The sequence below is a fragment of the Protopterus annectens genome, chromosome 7.part0 (assembly GCF_019279795.1).
Source record: "Protopterus annectens isolate FY-2018-M chromosome 7.part0, PAN1.0, whole genome shotgun sequence".
NCBI classification, from domain to species: Eukaryota; Metazoa; Chordata; order Ceratodontiformes; family Protopteridae; genus Protopterus; species Protopterus annectens.
This window is the reverse complement of record NC_056739.1, coordinates 1,122,917,972-1,122,944,837: the sequence shown is the minus strand read 5'-3', so window position 1 is coordinate 1,122,944,837 and position 26,866 is coordinate 1,122,917,972. Positions and strand designations below refer to the sequence as shown.

Here is a 26,866-nt window from a genome sequence, read left to right as displayed (position 1 = left end):
AGGCCACTTTGGCCACACAATTTTAAAGAGAAGAAGCTTTGGCAGATGTCCAAATGTGGGTGTTGCCATTTTTGTCCCTATATCAATACTGTGGAACTCTTCAATATTAATGGCTACCGGCTGAAAATTAAAGGGAAGTACAATTGTAACAGCTTAGGAGTATAGTATATGAGGCATTGTGTCAATGCTGCCTAGTATTTTATGTTGGAAAGAGTGAGCACAATTTAAAAAATTGTACTTATGAACACATTTATGAAATAAATAAGAAAAAAAATGACCAATGCCCTATTTCGGCACTTACTGGATTTCCCTGAGCATCAATTTAAGTTTTTGGTAATTGAACAAGTTAAACCTAACCCTAGGGGTGGTCCATGGCAACTTTTTCTTGAGCAAAGGGAGTTGTACTGGATTTTACATTTGAGAGCAGTAGGTTGGCCTGGGCTGAATGAGATGGCATCCATTGAATGTATTTTAAAACTGAAAGCAGAGCATAGATAAATTCAACAGTTATTGTTATTTACTTTCTTCTTTTCTATTTGAATTTATAATAAGTTTTTTTTATGTATGTTACTATATGTATTTTAGAGTAATTGTGTGCATTTCTCTTTAAATGTGCAATGATGTTACCTGGCTTCACGGATATTTAAAGTTCATTTGAGTTTATATTTTTATCTGATGAAGTTTTGTCACCGTGAGACAAATGCGCTAAGAATACATTTTGGGGAATGAGTTCTTGCTGCTGTGTGGCTTTTTCTGTTATTCAAGTGTTTGTGGATTTTTATGCTGTGACAAGACTGTGCTTGACAAAGTTATGTATCCTATATGTACTGCTAGAGTTAGCATATTTCAGACTATGTCTGGCCTGGTATATTATCAGTACTGCTGGGATTTTGCTGCCATCACTAGTCATCTTCTGTAGAACTCCAGTCCAGCACAAACTTACGCTTCTCGTTCCTCACGGTCACGTTTGATCCTTTTCAGCTCGCGCACTTTCCAAGATTCATACTCCTCCTCCTCATTCTCATCATCAGTATTGAGAGCTTCAAGTGCTGCCAGAGACCTTCTGTTCTCCTCAAACTCCTTCTTTGCTTCCTCCTCAACAATCTAAACAGGAATAAGTGTAAACTGTTAAAGAATCTACAGAAAAAAGGGGACGGTCAAATGAAAGGCTGTATCCATGAAAATACATTAGTACAAAGTTGGGACTGTGCATCCCAAAATTTCAATTATTTGGTGACAGATGAATAAATAGCATTGCTCCTTAACTGAACCTGAAGAGTTCTGTTTCCTTACACAACAATTTGAAGACATCCCCTCCTGATGAGAGTTTAGCAAACAAAACACTGCCAGATATACTGGCTAGTTCTTCAGGTTAACATCTATGGATACAAACAAAAATCTTGAGGTTCTGAAACAAATTTTTATTCTAAATGCAGATATCAATCAATTATCAATGTGAAAGAAAAAAGAAGTTATGTACTCACTATAACGTTCCATCCAAGTAGTTCTACTTCATTTGTCTTCAACCTGTGGGATACAGATCCATATCGGATCCGAGCTGGCAACTTTACTAGCATCTGCTCCGAGCTCCAGGTTCCTCCCCTTACCCATAATGCACCTCCACTAACTTCCAATCCCAAGATCGAGTTTGCTGAACCTTATACTGATAACCCGACCTGAAAAAATACTTGTGACCTATAACTACAGCCTGTAGGCTGTTCATATGCCCAGGTCCGGGGGAAGGAGGGAGGGACGGTTGAAGACAAATGAAGTAGAACTACTCAGATGGAATGCTATGGTGAGTACATGACTTCTTTATCTGAAGTAGTTTACTTCATTTGCTCTTCAACCTGTGGGGCAGAGTCCCCATCTACTAAACTCCTGGGAGGCCCTCATGGAAGGATATTCCAGAGCACCACAGAACCAAAGGATGCTCTCCTTCTGGAAGTCAAATCCAATTTGTAATGAGAAATAAACATATGAGATGAGGACCAAGTAGCTGCAGAACAATCTCATCCAAAGACACACAAGACCAAAAAGCCACAGATGTAGCCATGGACCTAGTTGAATGAGCTTTCACTTGACCTGGAGGAGACAAGCCTCTGTCCTTATAGACCTGAAGGATACATGAAGAAATCCATCTAGCAATAGTGACGTTGGAGCTAGGTTTCCCCAAAAAAGGTTTATAGAAGGATATAAACAATTGATCAGATTTACTGAATTTTTTTGTCCTGTGTAAATAGAATCACAACTGTCTATGAACATCCACAGATGGAGTTTGTATTCCATCTTGTTAGAAAAATTAGGAAAAAACACAGGCAAATTGATGGTCTGATTGATATTGGCTGATGATGCCACCTTAGGAAGAAAGGAAGGATTGGTTCGAAGGGAAACCCTATCTTTGTGAAAAATCACGTAAGGAACTTTGATGGACAAGGCCTGTAATTCTGAAAGCCTTTTGGCAGAGATAATGGCCACCAGAAAAGCGGTTTTCCAAGATAAATATTTCAGATCTGCTGTTGCAGCAGGCTTGAAAGGCGGAGCAACCAAAGCTTGAAGAACTATAGTAAGGTCCCGTGGGGGAACAGGATCTTTGACTGGGGGGGGGCGTAACAAAAAGGTGCCTTTAATAAAGGCTTTACACAGTCTGGAGGAGGCTAGAGAAGCACAATTCACGCCCACATGAAAATGAGAGGTGGCAGGCAACTGAACCTTGACAGTAGAAGAACTAGCTCCCTGTTAAAAAATATCAGCTAGAAAATCAAGAATGGAGGAAATACAAGCCGTGAAGGGGTCTAAACTCCTTTGAAAGGCCCAAAAGGAAAAATGTTTCCACTTGCTGCGATAAACCTTCCTGGTCGAAGACTTATGAGCAGCCACCAAAATAGATCTAACTGAGGAGGATAGTCCAGGAGTCCTAGCAATCACGGGAACTGGAGCAGCCAAGGTATCAGCTTCAAACTGTCCAGATTCGGATGAGGCACCCCCGAAGGGTGTGAAATCAGATCCTGAATGGGATCCAGGACCCAAGGTGGAGCCAAAAGGTGAGACCCAAAGGAAGGGAAACCATACCTGGCGAGGCCAAAATGGGGCAACGAGGATCACTCTGCTCCCCAGTCGAAGAGCTTTCTGTAGAAAGCTCGGATTAACAGGTACTGGCAGGTAAGCATACAGGTACTGGCAGGTAAGCATACAGAAGACCGGGAGGCCAAGCATGAACTACAGCATCTCTGGGGGACTCCCCCGGCAGGGAGTTCAAAGCAAAAAACTTGCTGCACTTTGCATTGGAAGGAGATGCGAAGAGATCGCAGCAAGGTTGACCCCACTTGCGGAAGATCTGTTCCTCTACTGAAAGATTCAGAGATCACTCATAAGGCATCAGAATAGTCCGACTTAGCTTGTCCGCTAGGATGTTGGACCGTCCTGGAATGTGCAGTACAATGAGAAAACAACCGGTGGAGATCGCCCATTCCCACACTCTCATGATCTCATGACAAAGAGGGTAAGATCTGGTCCCTCCCTGTTTGTTAATGTACCAGACCACTGACATGTTGTCTGACTGAATTGCAATTGTTCCCAGAGGAAGAAAGGCATGAAGGGCCTGCAACGCTAGAAGGACCACTCTCATCTCTAGGACATTTATGTGCAAGATGGTCTCTACAGAGGACCACAGGCCTTGGACTGTCCTGCCAGAACAATGCCCCCCTCACCCAAGTTGGAAGGTGTCCGTGGTTACTGTGGCTTGGTCCGGGTCTGGAACAAAGGGTCATCCCTCCAAAATGTCCGGAGAACACATACACCATATGAGGGACGACCGACAGACTTGGCTGAGTTGAACTGGATATGCCAATGTCAGTTCCAACAGGGACCATTGTACAGTTTGAGTCCACTGTAGAATTCTCATGTGTAACAGGGCACACGGGAGAAGAGTTATGGTCACCGCCATCGAGCCTAAGGCACTCAACACCGATTCCGCCACTGGGAGAGGAGAGTGGTAGATCAGGGAGACATGCATCCTCAGGTTTTGTACTCTCTCCGGGGTCAGGAAGATTTCACACTGTAGAGTATTTATCTTGGCACCAATGTAGTCTATCACCTGTACAGGATCTAGGGGTGATTTGGATGCGTTGATTGTGATCCCCAAACGCAGGGCAAGAATCTGGAAGTAATCCCTGGTTTGGGAGAGCAGGCACCTAGTGGGAACAGTGAGGAGCCAATCATCCAGGTATGGACAGACCTGAATCCCCTGAAGCCTCAGGTGAGCCACTACCACCACCATCACTTTGGTAAACACCCTGGGAGCTATGGTGAGACCAAAGGGTAGGGCTTGAAATTGGTAAAGATTGACTCCTAACCAGAAGCACAGGAAACTCCTGGAGCTTCTGTGCATCTTTATGTGATAGTAAACATCTTGGAGGGCTAACGAGCACATCCAGTTGCTCTCTTGCAGGTATGGCATGATGGACTGCAGTGTGACCATCCGGAACTTCTCTTTGGCTACTGACAGGTTCAGGGTTAAAAGGTCCAGAATGGGCCTTAAGTCCCCAGTTTTCTTTGGCACCAAAAAGAACCTGGAGTAGAAGCCCGATCAGGACTGATCTGGGGGATGGTTTTGATGGCTTGCTTTTCTAGCAGCTTGGAAATTTCCTGTGATGCTGCCTCCCTTTGCATGGGTAGTACGTCCGGGAGGTGTCTGGGAGATTTGAAGGGGCCCACAAAGGGGATAGAGTATCCTTTAGATATGACCTGAAGCACCCAGCAGTCTGATGTTATGGAATCCCATACCGCTAGGTGAAAGGACAATCGTCCCCCAACTGCCTCCAGAGTACAGCAGTCGGGCCACCCCTCAGGGTTGCTGCCTGGGTCTGTCCGAGAAAGGTTCTTGAGACCCAAAATTCCTCAGACCCCCTCTGCCTCTGGGCCGGCATCCATTCTGTCTCCCTCTGCCTCTGGGGGAAGAAGAGCCCTGAATGCCCCAAGAATACTGTGACTTTCGGAACCACTTCTTCTTTTGCCCTCTCTGGTTCTGGAAAAAGAACCTTTGAGGGTTCAAGAAGCGGATCCCGATGGCAGACAGTGTCTTCCCGTCCTTCTTATTCTGGACTAATGTCTCTTTGACAGTCTTACCAAAGAGAGTAGAGCCGTCATAAGGGGCACTGGCAAAGGATGCCTTGAAAGGTTCCGAAAATTGGACATAATCTGAGACAGGTGTTATGCCTCATGGACACGCCAGACCCAGTTGCCCTAGCTACTCCTTCTGTAGCATGTGAAAGGAGTTGCATGGACGTGTTGGAACATGCTTTCAAAGTGGCCATCCTCACGGAGAATGAGGCCCTGTCCTCCTGCGACATGGACTTAGGGGGAGACTCCTCCAGCTCCTTTATCAGGTCGCGTTGGAGTCTGGTGACATGGGCCAAGTAGTTCAGCACCCTAATTGAAAAGGTAGCTGAAGCATAAACCCACTTCCCTAGGCGGTCCACCATCCACGACTCTCGGTCAAGAGGATGAACAGAGGAACTCTCCTGGGCAAGTTCCTTCTTTGTGGCTGCTGCTACCACCATAGCGTCTATCGGGGAGCCTTTGTTTCATGTTGGCCTGTCTGTGGGGGGACTTAAAATTATGTCGGGACTTTTTGGAATTGGTTCCATGGTGTCCGGCTCCTTCCATGCCCGCGAGGTGACCAGATCCACCAAAGGATCCGCGGGAGGGGAAACCCAGGAAGTAGATGGGCCCATGCCGAAAGCCTCCAGAAACATGGACTTGTCAGAAGAATGTTTGGAGGCAGACCAACCTCCCCACTGGTGCAGGATTTCCATGATTTCTCCAAAGGAGACATCCTTGGGAGGTGACCTAGGGGAACCTTCTCCATCATCCAAATCCATATCCTCGGTGAGGGACTCGGGGAAGTCCAAGTGCCTCCTCTTGCACATATGCTTGCAAGGCACCTCTCCGGTGGGGCTCTCCGGGGGGAACTTGCAAGCCACTTGTTCCTCAGGGGGAGCCATCTGGGGCTTCTCGAGCATGGGCTGTCCCTCTGGTAAAATGATGGGGACCATAGACACAGCCAAGGGGGTCTGGGTGGAGTCCGAGGGGGCAGTCAGGGGTCTCGATCCCGCAGAGAGAACCCTTTCTACCACTTCGAACGCCGGAGAGCGAACCTTCTGAGAAACCAATAAGGAGGCCGGTCTCCTCAGGTCCGACAAGAGAATTGGAGCCGGGCCAGAAGTGGACAGATCTCCAAGGGAGGGAACTTGGCCTGACAAAGGCGGAGCAGATGAAAAAAGTTCCACTCCCTCGGATCAGACACCCAAGCTCCGGCTCTGTGGCTCGGACCGACGCTGGTCGGATCCGATATGCTCCAGGCATCTGTCTGTGTCAAGGAAGCAGGTACCGTCGGCGCCGACCCCCTGACACCCTCAGATTCAATACTCCAAACCTGATGGACGGATCTGAGAAGGAGATATTTGGCTGGAAAAATGGAAGCGAGATCCCCCTTCCTGAGGGGGGGGGGGTTGGCAAGACCCCCATCTGGATCTGAGTAGGGATGAACCTCCTCATCATTTTATCCATATCGACCTCAGACAAAGATCGGGTGGACCTCGACGAGGCCACGGACTCTGAACTTGCGGGTCGGGGGACCGAGGCCCTAGAAGCTGAGCGTGTCTCCTCCGGCTCCGGAGAGAACCTCAGAGATCGGAGCAGTGGGGAGTCACGGCTCAGTAAAGTTTTTACTGGTGAAGGGAGGTCCGGAGACCTCTTACACTTTTCCCTCTACTTCGACTCTCTCTCTCCTTCTCTCTGCCCCTTTTCTGCTCTGCTTCCAGAGACTTTTGCACAGGTGGTTGGAGTCCCAGCCTGGGAGGGAGGAGAAGCCAGGGGAAGAGAAGAAGGAGAGGCGGCCACAGCAGCAGTTGTGACCAAAGCCGAAGATGAGGCAACAATCTCAGAAGGGGGAAGAAGGCCTTTTAGGGCCAACCTGGCCTTCCTATCTTTAATGCGACGAGGGTTGAACCCCGGGCATGTAGTGCAGTCTATGCTCAGATGGGCCACACCCAAGCACATAACACACAGAGTGAGGCCATCCACAGGGGATAACTTATGGCCGCACTCAGTGTATCTTTTGAAAATAGGCTCGTCAGCCATACTTTCAGAAGAAAGAAAAACAAAGAAAATGTTATGGCTTTCTTTCTGAGAACACCCACTCACCAAACTCACACATAGAACACACTGGGGGGGGGGGGGGGCAAAAAATCCACACAACTACTCTACGCTAACTACACTAAAAACTATAAACTTGACCCAAGCAAGGGGAGGAGAAAAGGGAACCTACTCTATCGCTAGCTAGACATTTTTAAAGTCTTTACCCACTTGAAAATCTGGAGATCTTGAGATTACGATGCATAAGCTATTTGTGGTAAACAAGGTCTGCGGGTTGGAAGGTGGTGGAGGTGTATTATGGGTAAGGGGAGGAGCTTGGAGCTCAGAGCAGATACTAGTAAAGTTGCCGGCTTGGATCCAATATGGATCCGTATCCCACAGGTTGAAGACCAAATGAAGTGAACTACTGCAGATCTAAATATACATACCATACTGCTAGATTTGTGTTTTCTATTTCATCTATCTCAACAGATGGTGTAAAACAGATTTGAGGCAGGAAACTAGACTTTTAGTCATAAGGGTCAAGCTCCTCCCCACTCCGATAATGCACTACCTCTCTTACAGCTGTCAGATCAAGTTTGCCCCATAGGTCATAACTACAGTCCTTAAGTAGGAAATACTTATAACTAAAAAAATAAATTGTAACCACAAAGAACAATTTAAAATGACTGCAATCAAACAAGACTCCAGGAAGGTTCAGTGTAGTCTAGCAGGAGCCATACAGCAATGGCAATCTGGAAGGAGGGACATTGGGTGGGATATTGTGAAAGAAAAAAACAACATGAATCTAGGCTCTAGCATTATAATAGGGTCACAGCTTTTGTATCCAATGTTGTCATTTCTATGCATCTCAACCAATGGGAAAGATTTTCCAGCTAAAATAAACCCAGGAGAAAATATGGAAAGATATTACAGAAAATGGTGAAACCAGAGATGCTCTGTACCTGGACTGCAAGTCGATCTTGTAATGAGAGACAAGCATATGAAATGTAGCCGTTAGACAAATACCAATAAGGACACACTGCTAAAGAAGTCTGTACAGGTAGCGACTACTCTGGTAAAATACACTTTTGGCTTAGAAGACAATGACACTCCCTTGGCTCAACAAAAATAATGCAATTAGCTAGCCACCTGGACAGGGTACCTTTAGACGTGCTGGAACCCAACTTTGTCATAGAAAAGGAAATAAATAGCCAACCATATTTCCTAAAATCCTTTGCATGGTGTAAATAAAATCAAAGCTGACTGTGAGCATTCAAAATATTGATAAGATCTTCACCTTTGCTGGGAGAAATTTGGAAAGAAAACTGGTAAATTAACAGTCTGTCTTAGAAGAATCTTGAAGACCATCTTGAGAATGAGAGCTGGATTACTTCTGAAGGAAACTCTGTCCTTACAAAAAAGTACAGAGCTTTGCATGACAATACCTGCAATCCTGAAATAGTACAGTTTTGTACCTACCATAAATGTAGATGTTCGAGTGCTAATACAGCTGCAGTAATCACAGATGGGTTTTCAGCCGTCAGGCGGTCCCTCGGTCGGCCGAATTCCAAAGTCTTGGTCCGCGCCGGTTGTCGCCGCTACTCTTCTGACGTCAGTAAGGCCAGAGTATATAAGACACAGCCGACGCCATGTTCTTCAGTCTTTCTTGCCCCAGATGTCAGGTGCCCCCAAAAGGAAGGCAATACATAAATAAGGCTTATCTACATATGCAGGCAATGCAATGTAATGCAAAATCAGTGTAAGCAAGCAAATAAAACATAGCAGGATAACCCAGTCAGGTGGTATGAAGAGGTTGTTAGGCCCCATGCCTTTACCAAGTGGGGAAGGAGGGAGGGAAACCTGTACTGCAGTTGTATTAGCACTCGAACATCTACATTTATGGTAGGTACAAAACTGTACTATGTTCATCGTGCATACAGCTGCAGTAATCACAGATGGTAGAGTCCCAAAGCTATGCATAGGGTGGTAGGTACTATGAGGAACTGGGTTGAGCCAGAATGCCCTGCAAAACAGCAGTGGCAAAGCCTGCTCTTGTTCTGGAATATAAGGGTAGGTGGTAGTGTTTTGTGAAGGTATGTACAGAACTCCAAGTGGCTGCCTCCAAAATATCCTTAGTAGGAACGCCTCTGAGGAAGGCTGTAGAGGTGGCTGTGGCCCTGGTGGAGTGAGATCTGATACCAGTAGGGACAGATTTCCCATGATAGGAATAACAAAACCGTATGCAGTGGCCAATCCACTTGGAAATGGTCTGTTTGGTAACTGGTTTCCCTTGAGCCCCTACGCATAGGACACAAAAAGTTGTTCTGATTTCCTGAAGGACTTTGTTCTGTCCAAATAATAACGTAGCTGCCTATGGATGTCTAAAGTGTGAAGCAGTCTCTCCCCTTTGTTTTCAGGGTTAGGATAAAAGGTAGGTAGGTGTATGGCTTGATTTAAGGCTACCCTGGATACCACTTTTGGCATAAAAGATGGGTTGGTACGAAGGGAAACCCTGTCCTGATGGAAGATGAGGAAGGGCTGCACCGCCATGAGGGCCTGTAGTTCAGAAACCCTACGAGCTGAAGTGATGGCCAGAAGGAAAGCTGTTTTCCAGGACAAATGTTGCAGATCTGTTGAGGCAGCAGGTTCAAAGGGAGGCAAATGTTAATTTTTCTAGTATGTAATTAAGGTCCCAGGCTGGTATTGGTTGCTTCCTTGGAGGTCTTATATTCTTAGCCCCTCTGAGGAACTGTCGTAAGAGTGGGTGAGAGAATAAAGGAGGATCCGTGTTGAATTCTGCAGAAATGGCTGAGGCATGTATTTTTATGGAAGAAAATGAAAGTCCACTGTTCAGCAGTTCAGCTAGGTACTGTAAAACCTGAGGCAAGTTCAATTTTCTAGGGTCCTGGCCTCTTTTCTCATTCCAACAGCAAAACCGCTTCCATTTTGCAGAGTAAGCTTTTCTAGTAGATGGTCTTCTGGCCTCCAAAATGACATCCTGCACCTCCTTGGAGAGTAGGGACTGTTGTGGTGTCAAGGAATTTTCCATGCAGCGAGGTTGAGTGTTTTCAGCTGACTGTGAAGAGTTTTGTAGCTGTTCTGAGTCAGTAGGAGAGGCATTAGAGGCAGGGACCAGGGAGGAGTATGTGTTAGGCTCCTCAGGAGTGGATACCAGTGTTGCCTTGGCTAATCTGGAGCAATCAGTATCATCCTCGATTTGTCTGTTCTTTCTTTCAAAAGCACCTTGGGCAGAAGGGGCAGAGGTGGGAATGCATAAACTGTCCACGCTGTCCAACTGAATGAAAGGGCGTCCACTTTCCAGGCCTTTGGATGAAAGGTCCTTGAACAAAACTTTTTCAGTTGATGGTTCCTGTGGGAGGCAAAAAGATCTATGTCTGGCCTCCCCCATGCTTGGATTATCTCTGTAAACACCTGAAGATGTAACTTCCATTCGTGTGGATGTGTCATATTTCTGCTTAGAGTGTCTGCCAGTGTGTTTTCCAGTCCTGGCAAGTACTGTGCTTGAAGTTCGATTTGTCTTTCCAGAGCCAAGTTCCAAAGAGTCATGGCTAGTCTGCACAAGGGGTATGAATGTGTTCCTCCTTGTTTGTTTATGTACCACATTACTGTGGTGTTGTCTGTTCTTATCAGTAATTGTCCTGGATGCAGGAAGTCCTTGAAAGCTGTAATTGCATTTATCACTGCTAGCATTTCTTTTTGATTGATGTGAAGGTGCTTTTCCTTTGGGACCATCTGCCCTGAATGCACCTGTCCTTCATGTGCCCCAGGTGTAATCTGAGGCGCCTGTGGTTATGACTTGTTTTGCTTGAGGCTTGCAGAATGGAAGGCCTGTGTTTACTTGACATGCTTGGGCCCACCATAGAAATTCCTTTTGCAAACATGGAATTATTGGTATAATTGCTTCCAAACTGTGACTGTGTTGAGACCATAGATTTTTAGGTACCATTGAAGTTTCCTCATATGCAGCTTTGCACATGGGATTAGAAGAATGCAAGATGCCATGAATCCCAGAGCCTGCAGGATTTTCCTTGCAGTAAGCCTGGTACTTTTTGCTAGTGTTTTGAAGTACTGAGATAGTTGCCCTTGTTTTTCTGGCGTAAGATATGCCATCTGGGTGTTTGTGTCCAAGTTGGCACCCAGGAAGGTTATTTTCTGAGATGGTGTTAGTCTTGATTTCTCCTTGTTGATGGTATATCCCAGAGAAAGCAGTAACCGTGTCACATAAGCCAGATGTTCCAGTAGTATGTGTTTGCTGTCCGCTTGGATCAGCAGTCGTCCAGATAAGGGTAAATTTGTATCCCTTGAAGTCTGCAGTAGGCAATCACTGATGCCAGGCACTTTGTGAATACTCTGGGTGCAGTAGATAAGCCAAAGGGCAATGCAGAGAATTGATAGTGGATTGAACCTGCAAGAAATCTGAGGTATCTTCTGCAGCTTTGTCTGATTGGGACATGCAGGTATGCCTCCTTGAGGTCCAATGTTACCAGCCAAAACTCCTTGCCCAGCATGGGAAGAAGTTGCTGTAATGTGAGCATCTTGAATTTTGGCACGAGTAGGAATGTGTTTAGGATGGATAAGTCCAAAATGGGTCTCCAGTCGGTTCCTTTTCTTGGTACCACAAAAAGTCTTGAATAAAAACCTTGACCTTGTTGGAGTGTACGTACCCTTTTGTATAGCTCTCATGTTTAGGAGCTTTGAAATTTGCAGTTGTGCCTCTGCCCTTTGATTTTGTGGCAGGTTTGGCATGCCTCTCATTTTTGGAAGAGTGTGAAATTGAAATTTGTAGCCTCTGTTTATAATGTCCAGTATCCATTTGTCTGTTGTGACAATATGCCAATTGCTTGCAAATAATGCTAGTTTCCCTCCCAAAGGTGCTGTCAGCTGAGACTTGCTTGGCATGGAAATGAGGGAGTATTGGGTTTGCTTCCTGTATTGTTGTGCACTGTCTTCACCACCTCTTGGTGCTGGAGATTGCCATTGTCTGCCTCTATATGATCCTTGTGATTGCCCTCTGCCCCTTGTGCGTCTGTATCTGCTTCTTTGGGGCTTGTCAGTGGCTGGAAAGGACCAGTTTTTTGAAGGCCAATTTCTGCTAAAATGTGGTGGTTGGACCTGTAAGAAAGCCTTGACAGTTTGCATAGATTTGGCTTTTTCTTCCATTTTCCGTAGTATGTCCTCAGCATTAGTACCAAATAATACATCCTTTTGTAAAGGAGCATCAAGAAGTTTAGCTTTCACATGATCAGGTAAATTTTGTTCCCTAAGCCAGGCATGCCTGCGAATGACTGATCCTGTGGCAGCCGCTCTACTGGAAGCCTCTAGGGCATCATAACCACATTGTAAGGTGTGTTTACCCACTTGCTCCGCACTATGCATCATATCCTGTAACTCTTTTAAATCTGGTTGTTCAGGTTGAGACATTTTGTTCCTTAATTGTGATAACAGGTACTGTTGATATTTAATCATATGAAACTGACAGTTTAAGGCCCTCATGGCTAGGGTGGCCGAGGTATATACCTTATTACCCCACCTTTCTAGAGATCTGGATTCCCTTTCTGCAGGGAGTGGATTCTTGGCAGTGGAGGCCTTTAATCCCTTGGGGCCTTGTGAAATGGTTTCAGGGTCAGCATTATGGCCTTTGTAGAGAAATTGGTGAGAGCTGGGTACTCTGTAATACCCATCAGGTTTTACTGGTGCAGGAGGCAGAGAATCAGGGTTAAGGCAAGCCTCCGAATAGACATCATCCAGTACATCCAAAACAGGGGGTATAGCCAGAGGTCTGTGCTGAGGTAACCAAAGAAATTCCCTAAGTCTTTTCTTGGGATCTGAAAAGTCTTGGCCTTCCCAATGGAAGTGTTCCCTCAAAGTGTGCAAGGTTTCCCCAAAAGAAAAATCCTCAGGAGGGGATACAGAAGGAATGGAGTGTTCTGCATCCGAATCCTCAAAAGGGGAGTAAGAGTGTTCCTCTGCATCAGAATGTTCTGATAAAATGGATCCCTGATCAGAAGAGGGAGATTCTTCCTCCACTCTGGGTCTCTTGTCAGGAGGGGGCCTGAGAACCTCTGATAAGAGTAATTAAATCCTCAGCCATTTTAAGCATCTGTTTCTTAGGCATGGGTCCAGGAGATGGGCCCTGTGCAACAGGCCTCGTGGGATGCCTGGCTGCTTTGGATTTAGTAAAAGCCTTTATTGAAAAAGAAGATGAGGGCCTAAATACACCATGGGTGGAGGTGGACCTGTCCAAATTAGTAGGCTCGACATTAGCAAGGGCTTCGGTTGTAGTCTGGGAAAGGACCAAGGACCCAGCGGTCTCGGGTACAGAGAACACCGCCAAAGGAGTGTCGTCGGTAGTCAGGGACAGCAAAGGTGTCTCGCTGAGAACCGGACCACGTGTAGCCTGTTTTGGCATGGTGTGGGCGGGGACCGCGGCTCTCGCGTGTCGGTCCTTTTCCTTGCGTTTTTTGGATAAAACGGTAGTCGGAGTGTCCGACGACATCTTATAATCAAAAGCTTTACCAAAGTAGTGTTGGGCTTAACTCACCGACGCTTGATAGTGCGTTTATTGAAGGTAGCGCAAAAGCGACAGCCCGAGACATCGTGGTCTGAGCCCAAACAAGGTATGCAACGGGAATGGAAATCCTTATGCGGTATTTGCTTCCCACAAGAAATACAATTATTAACTTTTTCTGACATCGGTCTGAGGCAAGAAAAGTTTCCCCAACGGGGTACTTAGCTTTAAAGAAGACTTCGGTTCCAATTTTTTCGTAATTCAGGAGCTGGCCGACCGGCACTTGCGAACTGCTTCTGCTTCGGGCACCGCGCGGCAAAAAAGACTGAAGAACATGGCGTCGGCTGTGTCTTATATACTCTGGCCTTACTGACGCCAGAAGAGTAAGCGACGACAACCGACGCCGGACCAAGACTTTGGAATTCGGCCGACCGAGGGACCGCCTGACGGCTGAAAACCCATCTGTGATTACTGCAGCTGTATGCACGATGAACATCCAGGACTGCAACAGTGAATACACTCGAACATCTACATTTATGCTAAGTGTACACAACTGTACTATGTTCTTCATGTTTCACTGTTGCAGTCATCACCTGTGGGAGGATTCTCAAAGCTGTGGAGAGGGGTGGTAGGATTAGTAAGAGACCTAGGCATGGGTCTGCATGCCCTGCAGAATTGCAGAGGCAAACCCTGCCCTAGCCTTAGAGTAAAGAGATAGGTGGTAATGCTTTGTGAAGGTATGGACAGAAGTCTAGGTGGCAGCTTTGCAACATGTCCCTGGTGGGAACTCCTCTGAGGAATGCTGTGGAAGTGGAGGCTGCCCTTGTGGAATGGGCACGGATAGACTTAGGGGATGGTTTCCCATGTAATCTGTAGCAGAAATGGATACAGTGTGATATGCATTTGGAAATGTTATGCTTGGAAATGGGCTTCTCCTATGCCCCTGGGGCAAAGCTGACAAGATGTTGGTCTGTTTTCCTGAAGGGCTTAGTATGGTCCAAGTAGTATCTGAGCTGGTTGTGGACATCTAGTGAGTGCAGAGTTCTTTCCCCCCTGTTTTGAGGGTTAGGAAAGAAGGTGGGTAGATGCATGGCCTGGTTGAGAGTCACATTAGATACCACCTTGGGCATAATGGAGGGGTTAGTCCTCAGGGAGACCCTGTCTGCATGGAAAATGATGAAGGGGGTTTAATGGCCATCAGTGCCTGAAGTTCTGAAACCCTTCTGGCTGAGGTGATAACTAGTAGGAAAGCATCTTCCAGGAGAGGTATCTCAGTTCTACTGAAGCAGCAGGTTCGAAGGGTGGTAAGGTTAGTGTTTCCAAAACATAATTCAGGTCCTAGGCTGGCGTGGGTGGCCTTCTGGGAGGTCTGATATTAGAAGCCCCTCTGAGGAATTGTTTAATTAAAGGATGTGAGAAGAGTGGCTAATCTATATCAAAATGAGCTGAAATGGCTGAGATGTGGATTTTAATAGATGAGAAGGACAGGACACTATTGAGAAACTCTGCTAGGTAGTACAGGAAAACAGGGATGGAAGGTTGTGAGGAATTGCCCCCTCTGGACTGGCTCCAGGAGCAGAATCTTTTCCACTTCCCTCTGTAAGATTTTCTGGTGCTGGGGCTTCTGGCCTCTATAATGTCTAGGACCTGTTTACTTAACAGGGGCCCCCTGCTTGCCTTTAGAGTATTAGCCATGCTGACAGTTTGACAGTCTGCAAGTTCGAGTGCAGCATCCCCCCCCCCAAACCTGAGTCAAGAGGTCTGAGATCAGGGGAAGCTGCCTGGGAGGCTGCAATGTCAGGCTGTGCAGTAAGGGGTACCAATTCTGTCTGGGTCAATCTGGAGCAATGAGGATGGCCTTTGGTTTCTCTCCTCCCTAATCCTGATCAGTACCTTGGGAATAAGAGGCAGAAGAGGGAAAGCGTACACAGAGAGGGAGCCTTTTGTACTGCCATCATTTCCTTCTGGTTGATGTGCAAGGGAAGGTGCTGGGCATCCCAAAGACCTTGAGTGCACCTGTCTGCTAGGTGAGAGCTCCAAGCAATGTCTGAGGCGTCAGTGGTGATGGTCTGCCTGGTTGGGTGGAGGATGAAGGGAAGACCCTTGTTCTTGGCACAGGCCCCTGCCCACCAGAGAAACTCAGCCCTTATACAGGGGATCAGAAAGAGAGAGGTCTCTAGGGGCTGAGAGTGCTGACACCAAAGGTTCTTTCGAAACCACTAAAGTTTTCTCATGTGAAGCCTGGCCAGAGGAATTAGGAGGATGCAAGATGCCATGTACCGCAAGGCTTGCAGAAACTTCCTCCCAGTGAGATGACTTCTGGAAGCCAGCTGGGTAAAGTACAGAGGCAGGAAGCTCTGCTTTTCTGGGGATAGGAAGGCAATTTGGGATGCTGTGTCCAGCAGTGCTCCCAAGAAAATGATCTTTCTGGAGGGTGTTTGCTTTAATTTCTTCTCGTTGATGGTGAATCCTAAGGAGGTTAGGAGGGTTTTGACAAAGAGGAGGTCCTGGAGCAGCTTTTCATTGCACCCTGCTTGAATAAGGCAGTTGTCCAGATAAGGGTAAATCTGTATACTTCTCTGTTTGCAAAATATGGCTGGGGTTAAAGCATTTGGTGAATGCCCTAGGAGCAGTAGAGAAGCCAAACGGTAGTGCAAAGAACTGAGTGTTGTGAGCCTGCTCTGTAGTGCAGGGATTTCCTGGAGGATTCCCTTATGGGGATGTGGAGGTAGGCATCTTTTAGGTCTAGGGTCACTAACCAGGCATTTTTTGTCAGCATAGGCAGCAGCTGCTGCAAAGTTAGTATTTTGAATTTGGGGAGCACCAGGAAGGTGTTCAGAATGGATAGATCCAGGATGGGACACCAAGTGCCCTCTTTTCTGGGAACAAGGAATAGTCTGGAATAAAAGCCTTTGCCTTTTTGATCCGAGGGGACAGGTTCAACTGCCCCTTGGGCAGTAAGAGTTTGGACTTGTTTCAATGCCTCTGCTCACTGATTTGGAGGTAAGTCTGGGTACCTCTTGGAATTGGGAGTTTGGTGAAAGAGAATTTGTATCCCTGAAAATGATCTTTAAGACCCATTAGTCTTTTGTAACAGAAAGACAATCTTTTTTGATGAGGGACAGCCTTCCTCCTAGATTTTGGTGAGTGAATGGTGGGCAGAGGGAGTCATTGAGCGTTTTTGCCATTGAGGGATGGCTTAGAACTCCCTTCCTTTGGGCGGAAGTGGTCCACTGTTTGGTTCTCTCCTGTCCCTGGGTAGTCTGTGTCCCTGTGGGGCTTACTTTGCCCCTGTCTGCTAGGTGCAGGAAAGGACCAGTGTTTAGAGGGAAAATTCCTGGTGAACCTAGGAGGTTGTACCTGAAAGAAATCTTTTACTGTTTGCAAAGATTTTGCTTTGTCTTCCATCTTTTTAAGCATCTCTCCTGCTTTTACTCCAAACAAGTGGTCCTTATTCAAGGGTGCATCAATTAATTTAGACTTGACATGATCAGTGACGTTGTTCCATAACACATGCATGTCTCCTAATGACAGATCCTGACACTGTTGACCTGCTTGAGGCTTCTTGGGCGTCATATCCATAGTGCAATGAGTGTCTGGCCACTTGACAAGTAGAGTGAACTAAATCTGCTAACTCTTTTAAATTGGCACAGTCAGGAAAGGTTGAAATCTTTTGCTTTAATAGTTCCAAAGTGTGTTGTTGTCATTTTAACATGTGGAAATGACAGTTGAGTGCTCTGATAGCTAAGGTTGCAGAGGTGTATACTTTTTTCCCCCATCTGTCCAGAGCTCTGGAATCCTTGTCAGAAGGAATAGGATTCTTAGAAGAAATAGCCTTAGCTCCTTTAGGTCCCTGTGTAATGACCTCCGAGTCTGCAGTAGGATTTATGTACAGGTATTTGTGAGAATCCGGTACTCTGTAACACCTGTCAGGTTTTACTGGGAGCAGGTGGGAACGTGTCAGGGGCTAAGCTGGATTCATGGAAATCATCATCCACCACCTCTAAGATGGGGGGGATGGCCAAGGGTCTGTGCTGGAGCAGGTCTTGAAACTCTCTTTGTCTTTTCTTAGACTGAGGGAATCCTGGGATTCCCAGTGGAAATATTCTCTGAGGGTGTGAAGGGTTTCCCCCAAAGGAAAGGTCTTCTGGTGGGGAGTTAGAAGGAATGGATTCCTCTGCATCTGAATCCTCATAAGCAGTCAGAGGTGGTTGTTCCTTTTCAAAATCTGAATAATCAGATTCCTCAGAATCCTGTTCTGTCAGTATTTCAAGAGAAGGGTATCTTCACCTTTTAGAAGTTGTGGCCTGACTGTCCCTGATAAGGGAGATAAGATCCTCCAGCATTTTAAGCATTTAGGCTTGGGGTGGTGGAGCAGGAGTAGGATGGTGGCTAGAGGTAGCTTTTCTAGGAGTGGCTTGGCTTCTAGGCCTAAGAGTATCCACCGGTCTGTGAGAAACGGTAGTCAGATGAAAAGACTTAGTTTTTTGTCTAGATTCCGTAGTGCGAAAGGCCTCCTAGGAAGCCGGTGCCTGCATCACGGCTCCGAACCCAACAGAGGCAGAAACAACCAAATGCTCGGAAGACACAGGGAGATTTCTGCGGCATACTGAACTCCGAAAGGGTCTCAGCAGAGGCCTGCATAGATATCGTATCGGGCATCAGGAGCTGCAAAAGCGCCTCACTGAATTCCAGAGAACTGACGACCTGCTTAGCGGCAGAGTCGTCGGAAGGCTTAGCCTTGTGTGGTCTGTCTCTATCTTTATCTCTACATTTTTTTGGAATGTTTATGGATTGTTGGCGGACGGACGCCATTTTGGAATGTGAAGACAGAAGACAAAAATACCTGTCTACAATAAGAGCTCTATGACTAATGGTTCTCGCGTTAAAGAGGGCACAGAACCAGCAACAGGGGGACTTCGTGGTCTGGGCCTAAACAAGTGACGCAGTATGAATGTAAGTCTCAGTGTGGGATCTGCTTTCCATAGGCGTGAGTATTGTTAACTTTTTCGGGCATCGGTTAGTGCAAGGAAAAAGGATCCCCAATGGGGTACTTAGCTTTAGACGTTTTCAGCTGTAATTCAAACTCTGGTAGCGACTGACCGGCACATTTGCGAACTGCTTCTGCTACGGGCTCCACGGCAAGAAAGACTGGTGTAATGGTGTCGGCTGCCTTGCTTTATAGCACTGACGACCTGACGTCAGTCAAGCGACAGCGCCGACGCAGAAAAACACTGACTTTGGTATTCGGGCTGGCGGAGGGCTACCACAGCAGGGATAACCCACCGGTGATGACTGCAATAGCAAAACACGAAGAACATATTGACTTTGAGATCCAAGAGAAATAGTCCGTTTAGAACCCAGTTTTAAAACAAAAACAAACAGCAGAAACATTCACTAATTTAATCAGTAAAACAAGTAAATACAAATATATAACACAGCCAACCAATCATATTGAAACACTGACTAAACAATTATACAAATTAGGTTAACCAATGTAACATTTGCATAATTGTTTAATCAATGTTTCTATATGATTGGTTGGCTGTGTCATATGTTTGTATTTAAAATGGTTTTAGATGAATATGTGTTATGCATTGATGAAGGGGAAGTCTGAAAGCTTTGCTTTTTGTACTTGTTTATACTGATTAAATTAGTGAACATTTCTGCTGTTCATTTTTGTTTTAATTTTGTTAGTATTTAACACAGTTTGCTGTAGTACTTCCTTTTTGATTTTATTCTAGAACCCAGTTTTCCCAGCACCCTGGGATGAAAGGAAACAACTGCTCAGACATTCTGATGAATTTAGTCTTGCCCAGATAAAATCTGTTACCTCTATACAACTAAAGTGTGCAGTGCTCTCTCAATGGAGTTTTGGGGAAAAGAGAAAAAGGTTGTTAGATGAATACATTGAGGGACAAGTCACTGACCACTTTAAGCAAGAAGGAAAGGTTGGTATGAAGGGACACACCCTACCCTTGTGAAAAATCAGAAAAGGCTGTGAAGCCATTAAAGCTTGGGGTTCTGAAACTTACCTAGCAGAAGTAAAGGCTACAAGTAAAACTCCAAGTGCAGAATTTTAGGCAGGATGAGGCAAGCAGGCTCAAACGGAGGCTGGGTCAGCTTTTCCAAAACAAAAATTAGATCCCAGGGAGGAGGAATGGGTTTCCTGGGAGGTCTGATGTGAAGGACACCATTACTGGGAGGTCTGATGTGAAGGATGCCTTTTAAGACAAGTTTAACCTCTAATCTAGAAGCGAAGGGGGGAGTCTAAGGCAGACATGCAGAAATGACAGACAAATGGGCTTTAACTGAAAAATAAGCCAGTGTGAGCTGCTCAAGGCTGGACAAGTAAGAAAGAACTAAGGGAATATCCACAGAAAATGGACAGAGTCTCTTATTAAGGACGGAGAACCTCTTCCATTTGGACAAGTAGGATTTCCTTGTTTTGGGTTTCCTGGCCTCCTGCAAGACTAGAAGCACATCCTCAGAAAAAAAAAGTATCTGAAAGGAATCAGAACCATATCACCCACAAGGTCAGGTTTAGTGTTGCCAACTGTGGGTGAATGAGAGATCCCTTGTCTCGTGTAAGTAGATCCACCCTGTGAGGTAACTTGTGATGATTGCCCTTGGCTAAATGCAGAAGAGGGAACCAATGCTGTCTTGGCCAAAGGGATCACCAACAAGATTTTTGGTTTCCCCCCTACCCCCTAATTCAGAATGAGTAGAGAAACATGCTCTTCCAGGAGAATCCAAACTAGAGCACAAAAGTTTGGAATTTGTTTGCTCATAGGGGAAGCAAAGAGATCTATTTGAGGTGTACCTCACTGGTGAAGAATGTCCAGAAACTCATCCCTGTAGATCATCCATTTGTGGGCTTGTGTTGTACATCTGCTCAGTGTGTCAGCCTAAACATTTTGAGCTGACTGAATATAAACAGCTGTCAAAGTTATCTTTGCTTGAAGAGCGATCTCCCAGGCTTGGATTGCTAATCTGCAAAGTAGATCAGACTTTGTTCTCCCCTGTTTGTTCACATACTAGAGAACCATGGTGTTGTCTGTAAACATCTTCAAAGGACATGATAGGAGGGATGACCTGAAGGCTTGAAGGTCCAGGATCAGAGCCCTCATCTCTTTGATGCATTGCTTCCTTATGGAGGAAAACCATAGGCCTTGAACTTTTTGGCTCCCCAGTTGCCTCCCACCCCAGATCTGAAGCATCTGTGAACATTTCTTGTACTGGATGAAATGGCTGCAGGGGAAGTCGGATTCTGAGAAAATTTGCTGAATCCACCAAAGCAGTTCCTTCTTTAGACAAAGCAGAAGTGGAATGACAAATTCTAGAGGATGAGCATGATGGGACCAGAGTGCTTTCAAGTACCATTGAAACTTTTGCATGTGGAGTCTGGCTAGGGGTAGCACTGGTATAACCAAAGCCATGAACCCTAGCATCCTGAGGAATTCCCTGGCAGTCAGACAGGGCAGCGGAAGCAACGGTAGGAAGTAAGTCTGCAGGGGCTGCACCTTTTGTAAAGGTAGGAAGGCCATCATGAGGTCTGCCTTTATCCTGCAACCTAGGAAAACCTGGTCCTCAGAAGGAGAGCAAGGGAAGACTTGCTGTAGTTGACGGTGAATCCCAGACTGAGGAGCAAGGAGATGGTGGTTTAAAGGTTCTGTTGAAAGGAGACTGGATGTTCTGCTTGAATAAAGTCATCCAGGTAAGGGTAAATGAGAATTCCCTGGAGTCTGCAAAAGGTAATGACAGGAGCCAAACACTTTGTGAATAACTTTGGTGCCGTAGAGAGACCGAAGGCCAAAACACAGAATGGAAAATGACAGGACGCAACAGAAAATCGTAAGAATTTCCTAAAATGAGGGTGGATGAGAACATGAAGGTATGCATCCTTTATGTCTAAGGAAACCAGGTAAGCCTGGGGTTGCAAGAGTGGGAAAGTACAGTTGTGTACACTGACCATAAATGTAGATGTCTGAGTGTATTCACTGTTGCAGTCATTACATTTGGGTAATATGCTGGCAGGTTGCCCTCAGTCGGCCTGATTAAAGTCTTGGGTCCTGCATAGGTTGCTGTCCCTTCTTCCATGACGTCATGTCGTCAGGGGTATAAAACATGCAGCCGACGCCATTACATCAGTTTTTCTTGCCCCAGATGTCAGGTGCCCCCCGAATGGGGAGCAAATAAAATTAAAAACACAAAAAATATACCTCCAATCCCAAAAGCAAATACACCCAAAGGGCTTTTAAGCATAGTGAAAGAAAGTACAGGTATAGCCAGAGAAAAATAGGGGGCTGGAGGGAGGGAGGGTAACCAGGACTGCAACAGTGAATACACTTGAACATCTACATTTATTAAGTGCACACAACTGTACTATGTTCTTCGTGTTTCACTGTTGCAGTCATTACATTTGGGATTCCCAAAGCTATGGTTGGGTGGAGGGAATTATGCAGCATTAGGACCAGCTATAAGGCCCTGCAGGACAGCAGTGGCAAAGTCAGCTCTGGATTTACAGAAAAGTGGTAAATGGTAATGTTTGTGAATGTATGAACTGAGCTCCAGGTAGCAGCTTCTAGAATGTCCCTGTTAGGAACACCTCTGATAAAGGCTGTAGAAGTAGATATAGCCCTGGTGGAATGGGATCTGATCCCCTGGGGGATAGTTTTTCGATGGTGCATATAGCAGAAATGAATACAATGGCTTATCCATTTGGAAATGGTTTGCTTTGAAATAGCCTTCCCCTCTGCCCCTGTGGGCAAATGCCACCAACAGTTCAGATTTTCTTGAGATTTTGTCCTGTTTAAGTAAAATCTATGTTGTCTGTGTACATCCAATGAATAAAGAATCCTTTCCCCCTTTGTTCTGTGGATTGGAAAAGAAAGTTGGCAAATGAATGGTCTGATTAAGAGCCACACCGGATACCACCTTAGGCATAAAAGATGGATTGGTCCTGAGAGATACCCTGTCCGCATGACAAATGATGAAAGGCTCCACACTGCCATAAGAGCCTGTAATTCGGAAATCCTTCTAGCTGAAGTGACTGCTAAAAGGGAAGCCGTTTTCCAGGAGAGAAATTTTAAGTCTGCAGTAGCAGCTGGCTTGAAATGAGGGAGAGTGAGCTTTTCCAATACAAAATTGAGGTCCCAGGCAGGGGTTGGTGCTCTCCTGGGTGGTCTTAAGTTTCTGGCCCCTCTGAGATACTGCTTTAGCAGAGGATGAGAGAAGAGGGGAGGTTCTGTGTTGTAATGATGTGAAATGGCTGAGGCATGGATTTTTATGGAAGAAAAGGACAGGCCCTTGTGAAGCATCTCAGTTAAGTATTTTAAAATCTGAGGAATGTTGGGCACTGCTGTGCTTATCACTTGATAATGATTCCAGGCACAGAATCTTTTCCATTTGTCAGCATAAGATTTTCTAGTACTAGGCCTTCTCGCCTCCAAAATGACATCCATCACAGGTTTGCTGAGGGATGCTAAGGTCTAGGTGATTAGCCACGCTGCAAGATTCAAAGTTTGGAGCTGAGTGTGCAGAATTTGGTTGCTCTGCTGAGACAGTAAGCAAGGTGTCTGAGGCAGGTGCCACTGTGGAAGGTGCAACACATTGCGCAGGAGCGGGTACCAGTGTTGGCAAGGCCAGTCTGAAGCAATCAAAATCATTTTTGGTTTGTCCTGTTTGACTTTTAGTAGAACTTTGGAGAGCAGAGGCAGAGGGGGAAAGGCATAGACTGATAGGTTGTTCCAGCTGAAGGATAGAGCATCCACTTTCCAGGCTTTTTTGTGACGAGTTCTTGTGCAAAATTTGTCCAACTGATAGTTCTGGGGTGAGGCAAATAGATCTATGTCTGGGCTCCCCCATTTGTGTGTCAACATGTTGAAAATCCGTGGTTCCAGTTTCCATTCGTGCGGGTCCATGAGATTTCTGCTTAGTTCGTCTGCCAGAGTGTTCAGCCTTCCTGGCAGGAATTGAGCTTGTAGTTGTACTTGACAGGTCAAGGCCGTGTTCCACAATGCCATGGCTAGTCTGCAAAGGGGGTAGGAGTGTGTACCCCCCTGCTTGTTTATGTACCACATAACCGTGGTGTTGTCTGTCTTTATCATTAATTGTCCTGGATGAAGGTAGTCCTTGAAGGCTGTCAGTGCATTCTGTACAGCTAGCATTTCTTTTTGATTGATATGAAGGTGCATTTGATTTGGGCTCCATTTGCCCTGAATGCACTTCCCTGCCAGATGTGCCCCCCAAGCATAGTCTGATGTGGCTGTAGTTAGGGTTTGGGCGGCAGGGGGTGGTGTGAATGGCAGTCCCTTGTTTTGGTGGCAGGCCTCTGCCCACCATAGGAACTCTAGCTGCAGGCAAGGTTTGATAGGAATAATTGTTTCCAGGCTGTGACAATGCTGACTCCATAGACTTTTTAAGTACCACTGAAGTTTCCTCACATGCAGTCTTGCATATGGAATTAGAAAAATGCAGGAGGCCATGAACCCCAAGGCTTGCAGTATTTGCCTTGCAGAAAAGTAGGGTTTTTGTGGCCACCTGTTTGAAGTAAGTTACCAACTGAATTTGCTTCTCTGGTACAAGGAAACCCATCTGGGCAGTTGTATTCAAGCTTGCACCCAGGAGTGTAATTTTTTGAGAGTGTACCAGTTGTGATTTCTTTTTGTTTATAGTGTACCCTAGACAAGTTAGAACCCTTTTTACAAACGCCAGATGGTTTAGAAGAGTGTCATGGTTTAGAAGAGTGTCCTTGTTTTCTGCTTGAATTAGACAATCGCCCAGGTATGGATATATTTGAATATTTCTTTGCCTGCAAAATGCAGTTACTGGAGCCAGGCACTTTGTGATGACCCTGGGCGCAGTAGATAAGCCAAAGGGCAGTGCAGAGAACTGGTAATGCAAGTAGCCTGCTTTGAAGCGGAGGTATTTTCTGCAAGATTCCCTGATTGGGATATGCAGGTAAGCCTCTCTTAAATCTAGAGTTGCCAACCAGTCATCTTTGCATAGGAAGTAACTGGTGAAGAGTCAGCATCTTGAATTTTGGAATGTCCAGAAAGGTGTTTAGAGTAGATAAGTCCAGAACTGGACACTACGATTTGTCTTTTCTGGGTACCAGGAAAAGTCTGGAATAGAAACCTCGTCCCCTTTTCTCTTCTGGCACTGGCTGAATAGCCCTCATGCTCATGAGGGAAAATACTAGTTTCTAGGACTCTGTCCACTGATTTGGGGGCAGGTCTGGCCATCCGTTTCGAATTGGCAACATGTGGAAATGAAATCTGTATCCCTGGGATACTATACTTAAAACCCACTTGTCCTGGGTTATATGTTGCCAGTTTCTTGCATGAAGAGCCAGTTTTTCCCCCAAAGGGGCGGCTAAAAGGTAAGTGCTTGGTAAGTGTAAAGGGAAGTCACTGAGACTGCTTACCATAGGGAGGTGTCTTGTTTTTTTCCAGATTTGGAAGAGGAGGCAGCCCATTGTTTTGTTCTGAAAGTCCCTTGTGACTGAAACCGGGAGCCTTTGGAATGTCTGGGTTTGACTTGAGTGGCTCTCAAAGGAACTGGAAAGGACAAATTCTTAGTAGGTGAGTGCCTACTAAATCTTGCAGGTTGCACTTGTAAGAAATCTTTCACAGTTTGCATAGACTCAGCTTTATCTTCCATCTTTTTTAAAACTTCTTCAGCCTTATTACCAAAGAGACGGTCCTGTTGTAAAGGAGCATCTAACAATTTTGCTTTAACATGATCAGGCAGATTTTGCTCTTTGAGCACAGCATGCCTTCTTAGCACAGACCCAGTTACAGCATCTATGCAAAAGGCCTCCAAAGAATCAAAACTACATTGCAAAGTATGTTTCCCAACTTGTTTAGCTGAATGCAATAAATCCCGTAAATCTTTGTTTTCCACACAGTCAAAAATTAACATCATTTTCTGTTTAATGAAGTGAAATAAGGTACAGCTGCTCTCCAAAGGTCCCGATTCCAGAAAAGAAACCAAACAATACCGAAAATACAGGACAAGACCATCACTACGATGCACATAAAATTCCAAGGTTTTTATTATAGACAAAAAATGAGCGCTTTCACGTGCCAAACGCTGCACACTTCATCAGATTTTCTGTTTAAGCAGTCCTATGATATGCTGTTGATATTTTAGCATATGAAATTGACAGTTTAAAGCCCTGATTGCCAAGGTTGCAGAAGTGTAAACGTTCTTACCCCATCTATCCAGCGCCCGGGAATCTCTATCAGAAGGGGTAGGATTTTTAGCAGTAGAAGCCTTAATGCCCCTGGAACCCTGAAAAATGGTTTCAGGATCTGCAACAGGATTTTTGAAAATGAATTTGTGGGAATCAGGAACCCTGTAGTATCTTTCTGGCTTACAAGGAGCCAGAGGCAGATAATCAGGAGCCATACTAGATTCTGAAAAAACATCATCCACAATGTCTAGAACAGGATGCATAGCCAAAGGCCTATGCTGACGAAGAAGAAGAAAATCCCCAAGTCTATCTTTAGATTCAGAGAAATCCTGACTTTCCCAATGGAAATGTTCCCTTAAGGTATGCAAAGTTTACCCAAAAGAAAAATCCTCAGGGGGAGAAGCAGAAGGAATGGAATCTTCTGCATCAGAGTCCTCATAAGTAGGTACAGACAATTCCTGTTCATTAAAAGAGTCAGAAGAAATAGAATCCTGTTCAGAAGATTCATAATCAATGTCTTGCCTAGGCCTCTTAGAAGGGGGGGGGGGGTTGGCTACCCCTGATCAGAGTAATTAAATCTTCAGCCATTTTGATCATTTCTTTTTTAGGCATAGGGACCTGCACACGTGGCCCAGGCATTGTTTTTTTAGGCATAGGTCATGATTTTGGCCTTAGTTTTGAAGATGGCGTCGGTCTAATATACAAATCTGTTGGCCTGAAAACACCCTCAGAAGCCAGTGCCTGCACAGCGGCTCCGGACCAATCCAAGGTAGAGACATCCGCGGGTTCCATAATTGAAGCATCTCGCGGCATACCGGACTCCGAATGGGTCTCAGTAGAGGCCTGCGCATCAGAAGTAGTGGGCATCAGGGGCTGCGAAAGCATCTCACTGAGCACCGGCGAACTGGCGACTGGCTTAGGAGAAGCGTCATCGGAAGTTTTGGACCTCAACGGCTTGTCTCTGTCTTTCTCTCTGCATTTTTTAGGTATTCCGGTAG

General features: G+C 45.7%; 1 protein-coding gene across 1 annotated transcript in view; it reads right to left on the bottom strand.

Moving 5' to 3' along the window:
* Nucleotides 1-26,866, bottom strand: part of MFAP1 (microfibril associated protein 1) — a 637,732-nt gene that overhangs the window by 349,101 nt on the left and 261,765 nt on the right. The window contains exon 6 of the mRNA XM_044077701.1: nt 944-1,104. Within this exon, the coding sequence (XP_043933636.1) occupies nt 944-1,104 (161 nt within the window). The remainder of the gene's footprint in view (nt 1-943; nt 1,105-26,866) is intronic.